Genomic DNA, 7,613 nt, shown 5'->3' on the forward strand with positions numbered 1-7,613 from the left:
GGTGGTGCTGGTGGTGGTGGTGGTGGTGGTGGTGGTGGTGGTGGTGTGTGTCCTGCGAGTGCAGGCAAATGTGGAGGCCAGAGGTCAGGTCAGAAACTGCTCCTTAGGAGCTGTCCACCTTGTATTTGAGGCCTGTGTCTGTCTCTGCAGCACTGGGATTGGGAGTGAGTTCATCACATGGGACTTTTTAAGTACATGCTATGGCTTGAACTCAGACTTGCAGGGCAAGCAATTTTCTGGCTGAGGCATCCCCACAGCCCTTGGGAACTTCATCTCTAACACCTGCCTCCTGCTCATGGTAGCCTGCTTTCCTATCTGTGTTTTTCTTCGGTAGTCCTGGGCTTCCAGGAGGCCCTAGTGGTGTGACTTTATGTAGCCTTCATCTTTCATGTTATAGTCTTCTTCTTGTTAGTGGTTGGCTGAGGAGCAGGAAGACAGCTTGCTTTTTCAGACAAGAAGAGACAGGGCAGGTGGATTGTGTGAGACTCTTAATTCTTAAAACAAGAAACACAGGGAAGAGATCTTTTTCTGCCTCTGGCATTTGTCTGATGAGGAAACAATGGGCTGGTGCTCGAAGCTGCTGCAGCCATCTTGTGGCCGTGCAGGGAGCCCCAGACGGAAGAGCAGAAAAGTAGTTAACAGCTGGGCCCAGATGATCTTGTCATGTCAGTGAATTACAAATCCCTAGGCCCTATCTCAAAACATCTTATCAAATAGAAGAAGAATCCTTTATTGTTGCAGCTCCTACTAGTTACATTTTCTGTTTCTTTCATTAAAAATCATCCTAACAGATATGGCTTAATTTACTTACTTTTTTTGGGGGGGGGGAGAGTTAGGTTTTAAAAGTTACTTACAATTTTTTTAAAACTATCAATTTTTGTTTTGGGTTGTTTCAATAGAGAAAAATCACACAGCTTAGATAATAAGGTAATTTGTGTGGGTGCAGGCAACAAGTAATAAAAAAGAAGAAAAGAACAAGAATGAACTTGAATTATCTCAGGTCATCAGCGCTGAATCATTCTGCATCTCCACCCCCTTTATTGCTCACTGCTGTCACCAGTAGTAGCTATCAATGTCAAGTGACATGTTAGGAGGGAAACATTGAGAAATACGGTCTCAGGCTAACACACTGGTGATTGCAAACGTGAGGAATCCTGGCGGCACACAAGTGTTTGCAATGTACTACACGGTTTCGGCAATTTGTTCTCTTTCCTTGTTACAGTAATATTGAAATTATATGGTGATAAGAAAAGCAACTCATTCCATATTCATGTGGAGATTTTCTGTTGTTTCTACATAGTGTTAAATCTAGATATGCTCTTACCTGTGTTGACAGTCTTCCATTTCCCAAGCACCTCCCGGGAGCCGGCGGCCCATCCAGAGCTGAGACAGGTGTCTAACCAAGTGTTTAAGTGAAGAGGCTCACATGTGCTCACTGACAAATTGAAGGCATTTCCAGCACTGTTTTTTATTTCAGCAGCTGAGGTAATTGTGCCTATTTATAATTTTAGACCGAATTTGCTTTTAAAATGTGTACCTGTCTTAGGGTTAGATTTTGGGAAGCTTTTCTCTTATACAATGATATATAGCAAAGTAATGTTCATTATTACAGTAATACAGAGCTTGGGCTACAATAACCTGCATTTCAAGCTGAATGCCATAAGAGCACCTAAAACTCACTCTCGCGATTCCAAGCAGGCCTTGGGTTACAGTGTAATTAGTGTTCAGAAACATCCCTCAGCTCTCACACACAGATGATAAGGTGATAGTACAGTCACAACTCGATGGTTGTCTGTAGCTGCTGTCCACTATGATTGGTGTGATCTTTCCTCTGCCAACTCCTTTGCCAAGGCAATTGATTCATAGTTGACAATAGAGGGTGTCAGGAAACAAGGGTTAATCCAAAACGTGGATAATGACTCTTCTCTGAACTAAAGAAACAAAAAACAAAACAAAACAAACAAAAACCCAGCAGCTCTGTTTCCCAAGACACAAGATTTGCCTTATCCTCATGTCTTAGAGGAGAGTCTCACACAGACTCAGTTTCCTGCATACTTAAGAACAGAGAAGAAAAGCCCTCGGAGTTTAGAGAGGAATCAACTATTCAGAATTTTACCTGGAATCATGAAGACTGTATGGAGGTCACAGAGCATGATCCCGTCTAAGCCTAAATGGCCACTGAATTTAAGAGCTTTTAAAGTAAGCTCTATCATGCAGATTTTTTAAATTGGTTGAGAAGTTAAGAGTCCTAAAATGTGCCACTAGACGCATCAAGACAGAAACAGATGATGAAAACCAGGTTGGGTGTGTTGGCCCACACCTGCTATCCCAGGACTCAGGAGTCTGAGGTAGAAGGATCAAAGCCTGTTTGGGCTACAAAGGTAAGTTCCTGGCCAGCTTGAGCTCCAATGGAAACCCTTGTCTCTAAAACAATAGCAAAACTTAGAACAAAAAGCAGGAGCAACTGTCACAAATCTTGGCAACGGAAAAGCCCATAGCAAACACTAGCTAAGTGAGGGAATAAGGAAATAAAGTGGAGGAGGATTGACCTTGACTTTGAAATGGTGTGGGACTAGAAGAGGAACTGCCCGCTTGGCTTTCCTGGGGCTTCCTCTTTCACTTAGGAGCTTTAATTGACCAACTAGAGTAAAAAGGAAGGAACCCTAAGGTGGCCATATCAATCTACAGATCTGTGGGGGGACCTCCAGGATGTGCCTGCAGGTTGGCTTTTATAATCCGTTTGACCTCTGTGCAGTGGAACTGGGACACTTGTACGTAGGGGTGGGTGGGGTTGTGCGTCTGACCACATGGAAAAAGCCTAAAGATGGGGAGGGGGTGTCTCTAGGGACAGTTGATGCTAATCCTGCCCTGAAGTATTCAGATCTTCCAAGTCAAGGCAGGCAGAAGCCTGAGAGCAGGGTTAGGGGAGGTCACAGAGTTAATTCTGTACAAACAGAAGAAAATAAACAGACATTTAATTCCTTTAAGCACACACATCACTTCTTGCCTGACCCTTCCTAGTGAAGGGTCTGAACCGTCTTCTTTCTGAGGATGTATTTGTGCTGAGTTCCACACACATGCAGGTAAGAAGACTCTTCAGGAGAACCAAACCTCGGAGGAGTGACTTTTATCCAGCTCTCTTGAGAGTAAGGTAACAGATGACTCTAAAAGGCGTTGAAACCCCCTGGGAAATTATATCAAAAACACACTGGTGAGAAATTTCAAATCTTATCTTCAAATTCCCATCCTAAGCTATCAAGCAAAGGACTTGTTGCTTGATATCCCCTGAAGGTTAAACAAGTCAGTCTTGCAAAAATAATACAGTTCTTAAAAGAAATCTGACACGGCCTAATTCAGCCTATTATTCAGTATTAAACTATTTATGAGTGCCTACTGGGCCACTGGGCCACCAGTTCCAAGGATGTTCTCTAAATGGGGTCATTTTCCTTTCATTTGGCCCAATCCTGTCTCCCTCCACCCCAATCCTAGTGACTTCAGGACTGCTGTCCTGGTGTCCCACGCTCCAGGACCTCTTGGCAATGGTTGACACACTTTAGAAGGCTATCAGGAATCTACTGACATTTTCCCAAGGGCAGAATTTGGCCAGTGACCTCACTCACTTTGCTTTGAGGAGAAATCCTAACCTTCTGACAGAATTGATCTCCACCCTTGGAAAGAAATATTGTGTGCAAACACAACCAAGTGGTTTCTCCTTTCTCCTCTTCCCCCATCCTCCCATGCTCCCTATCTTCCTGTTCTGCGGGAGGACTGATTTTATGCTCATCCCCTGAAGGCAGGATAAAGTCTGTGTTTATAGCGAGAAATCACAGTGTTCAAAGTCTAATAGTAGGAGCAGTTGCCCACCATAAACTTCGACTACAGGTCAAGGACTTCCAGAAGACGAAGCTCCTCTCTCTCCCCTGGTTGTATGCCTCTTGACGTCAGGGCCTTCCAAGGGTATAACATGAACAGCGTGCTATCAACAATGGTTACTATAGTATACTTACCTGAAGGAATAAACTTAATAAACACAGAGACTAGAATAAACAAGAAGACTAAGACCCCAAGGTTATTCAATTTTATATATTTAAAAGAAAGAGACCAGGCACGATCCCATTCCAAAATGCCACAGTACTAAAAGGGAAATGCTCAAATTTTATTAAAAGAACTGGAAGTCCTGTTTTTAAAACTCAGGAATAAAGAGAGCCCTTCCCATTGAATTTTCAGGGGTTGCCCGCTCTTCTGGAGCCGCCCCCCCCACCCCGCCCGGGAAAACAGACGTTGACTAGCAGCATGCAGACACATCTCAGCATTGAAACAAGAAAAGTTTTATTTTGAAAATACAGTCTTTAAAGATAAATTTGGTTTCCATTTTCCATGTCTAGGTGCATCCAACAAGATACAAAAACAAACAAAAACAGGACGAAGACCCACGACATTATGTACAGAGCTCCAAAATGAGCCGTGAATATCTACAAGGATCTAGTATATGCTGGTTGCAAAGGGGGGTGACTTTCTAGAGAGTTCTCAGTCCTCCGGAAGAACAGTTAAGGCGTAGGAGCTGCAGGTGCGGCTACAGCTGGGGAAGAGCTGGGGTCAGTAGGGGGGGAGTGGGGGTGGGGTGGGTCCTCGTGTGGAAGGCAAGAAGGGTCTGGGGGAGCCGGGGCCGCACAGGACGGATCCTGGGCTTCGCTAGAAGTTCTGCCGCGGGGTGTGAGTCAGGCTGTGCCGCCGCAGATCACAGTTTCGCCTGAACACTTTGCCGCACCGCTCGCAGCTGTAGGGCTTGATGTCTGTATGGGTGAGAAGGTGAGTTTTCAGATTACTTCTCTGATTAAAGGTTCTTCCACATGTGGGGCATTTGTGTGGAGATTCCTGTTCAGATGTGAAGCAAGGCAAAGGATTAATCCTTCACACCACCACGGGCACCCTCCTCAACAGTTTCTGTCTCCTCAGTACCAAGCTTTAACATAACAAGCGCGCGACAACAAAAGAGGGGACCTGCAGGGACAGATCTGGGCTCCTAATCCGCCAATCGGGAAACACACACGTGCAGGCGCCCGCGGAGGCCCGATTGCACTGATAAGACCACCTCGGTGGGCCGCGTATTTCCTCGCTACGTCAAGGGCAGGAAAGGGGGGGTGCACCTAATCCGCTCCTAAGGAACTGCATTCTCCCGGGAATGAAGCTCCTGTTTGCTGGAAAATTAAACTATTCCTCAACGTCCTGAAAGCTACAAATTACGAGGCCCCTGGGAAAGAGAGCATATGGGATTTCACCATGGCTCCATTGTCAAAATTACCTTTATTTCCTCCCAAACACGGAAGTTTTAAACGCATAGCAGATGGGATGAAAAAAAAGTATAAAACTAACATTAGGATTTATTTTAAATCAGCTGGCCTGTTCGTTAAGAAAAATTCTTTGTTATGTAATATTAATTTTATATTTTAAAAAACAAGTGTTGTTTCCCCACTAGAAAGCTAATCTAAAAAGAGCTTTAAGAAACAGACCCTGCTTTTTGTAAAGTCTTAATGATAAAAACGAACCATTCTTTTAGAGGAAGGAAATGAACTTACCTGCATATGTAAAGTTTTGTGAACTGCGAGAGTTCTAGACTGGCAAAATCCTTTCCCACACTCCTGACATTTGAAGGGCTTTTCTTTGGAATGGATATACCTGAAAATCAACACAAGGTTTCATTGAAAGGATCATCCCTGTGGCTTAGGATTTGCTTTCCACAATTATTCCAACGAAATTTTGAAAGGGCACAGGAAGCAGAATGTCTATTATTTATGTTGTTTTTAGACTTTCTGTGAAATTCTGTTTATAGTTAACCTCAACTAACAGATTCTTGGAAACATTCACGGGCGGTCTGGCTTTATCTACACTTGACCGCCCTCTCTGGCGGATTTCTGGGGTTCGTTCGGAAAGCGGCTCCAAGAGCCGTTCTAGGCCTCCAGGCTTTACCCTGGGATTTAACCTGGCCAAATCAAGGCGAGGATGGGTGGGTGCGGGGGGGGGGGGGCGCCGATTTTGCGAATCACTTCACAGCCTCGAGGACCGATACGAAGTCCCACCTTAGAAGAAGACACAAATAAACATCGGCGAAACCTCCACACCCCTACCATGGGAATTATTTTAACCCGCCGTCCTTTACTAATCCAGGAGGGCGGCAGCTGTTGCTAAAGACGGGGACCTCAAGACCCCCTCAAAGAATAAGAAACTCTGTGGACCGCTCTAGGTACTCGGGGTGGTGGTGGTGGTGGTGGGGACTCAATAGATTCTCCGGAAACGACTCCACAGCAGCCAAAATCTGCACCCTTCCACCGCCCATCCAACTGGGAAGAAATCCGGGGTCCCGAGGCCTTTTCACCCCTCACTCAGTACCGAGGCAGACTCAGAGGAAATAGAATTACTGGCTCCTAGGCCAAAAACAAGCTACCAGATTTTTCCTGCTCTAGGACCTCGGAAGAATTCGCGGCTGCAGGGTGGGGGGTGGGGGTCACTGAAGCCGGCTTTGGGAGGGATTTGGATTTTAGTGACATTTATGTCTATCAGGACATTTCCTGGGCAAATTCACCTTCCTGTAGTTCCCGGTCTCACCTGTGATCCCGTAGGTGATCTTGCCTCCGAAATGCCTTGTGGCAGATGTCACACGTGTACGGCCTCTCGTCCGTGTGGGTCCTCTCGTGAATGAGCAAATTGTAGGATTTGGTAAAGTGTCTGCCGCAAAACTTGCAGATAAACTCCTTTTTCGTTTTGGAGGGCAATCTCCCTCGGGAGGGTTTTCTGTCCGGAGTCAGTTTACTGAGGCCGGAGATGGGGCTGCCCAGCCCGGGGCTCAGCTTGCTCAGGTCTCCCATTTTAGGGGGATCTTCTTGTGTGGCGGCCACCGCCAAGTTGGCAAAGTCAAAACGGGGCCGGTCTTTGTGTAGGGCAGGGAGGACGTGGGCAATGGCTCCCTGCTTGGGGTGGAACAGGTGAGTGGCGAAGGGCAGCGCGGGGAAGGGGAAGCGAGCGTCCACGAGGCCCTGCGCAGCGGCCATCTCCGTGATGGTGGAGCGCGTGATCTCGTGCATGTTGGGGTACCCCAGCGTCCAGTGGTTCATGTGCATAGTCTGCACAGCGCTGAGCCCATACAGGCCCTGAAGGTGATCCACCGCGGCGGGGAAGGTGTTCACTGCCTGCAGGAAGGAGTAATTGGTGAGCTGCAGCGATGGGTGAAGTGGAATGGGCGCTGGCAGGGCCTTGCTCCCCATCTTCCTGACGGCTCCGGAGGGGTGCAGGAAGCCTCCCCCTTCTTCCAGGTCTCAGAGGCCGGCGGGCGTAAGAGAAAGGTAAAAGAAGCAGCAGCACGCAGAGGGACCCCTAAAAGTGTCCAGGGGAGAGAGGGAGACACCACGATTATTATCCAGTCCTTGGGCGACCGCGCGGGTCTTGTCTTCTAAGTTCCCTTCTCCTAAGTCTCCAGGACCTCGAGACATCGAGACACCAGAGGCCTGGCAGCAAGTTGGCGAACGGGTGGTAGGAAGATCGGATTTCGGGAGAGGGGACACCGCCGGGGCAAAGGCGGACGGAGGACTCGGGCGCTGTCACAGCCTGGACCCCAGTCA

At 47.2% G+C, this 7,613-nt stretch overlaps 1 protein-coding gene across 2 annotated transcripts; it reads right to left on the reverse strand.

The window, feature by feature from the left end:
• Nucleotides 1-4,424: 4,424 nt before the first annotated feature.
• Osr2 (odd-skipped related transciption factor 2) lies at nucleotides 4,425-7,362 on the reverse strand. Of its 2 annotated transcripts, none has more exons than XM_026789785.1 (3): nucleotides 6,604-7,362; nucleotides 5,577-5,676; nucleotides 4,425-4,875 (listed from the first exon to the last, which is right to left on the reverse strand). In XM_026789785.1, exons 1-3 carry the CDS (start codon nucleotides 7,257-7,259, stop codon nucleotides 4,693-4,695), a joined length of 939 nt encoding a protein of 312 aa, XP_026645586.1. In that variant the 5' UTR covers nucleotides 7,260-7,362; the 3' UTR covers nucleotides 4,425-4,692. The 2 variants fall into 2 exon arrangements, with proteins under 2 accessions (XP_026645586.1, XP_026645585.1); XM_026789784.1 differs by having other exon boundaries at nucleotides 4,425-4,793; nucleotides 6,604-7,299.
• Between the last annotated feature and the right edge of the window lie 251 nt (nucleotides 7,363-7,613).

Source organism: Microtus ochrogaster, unplaced genomic scaffold, assembly GCF_000317375.1.
Source record: "Microtus ochrogaster isolate Prairie Vole_2 unplaced genomic scaffold, MicOch1.0 UNK29, whole genome shotgun sequence".
In the NCBI taxonomy this organism is placed as follows: Eukaryota; Metazoa; Chordata; class Mammalia; order Rodentia; family Cricetidae; genus Microtus; species Microtus ochrogaster.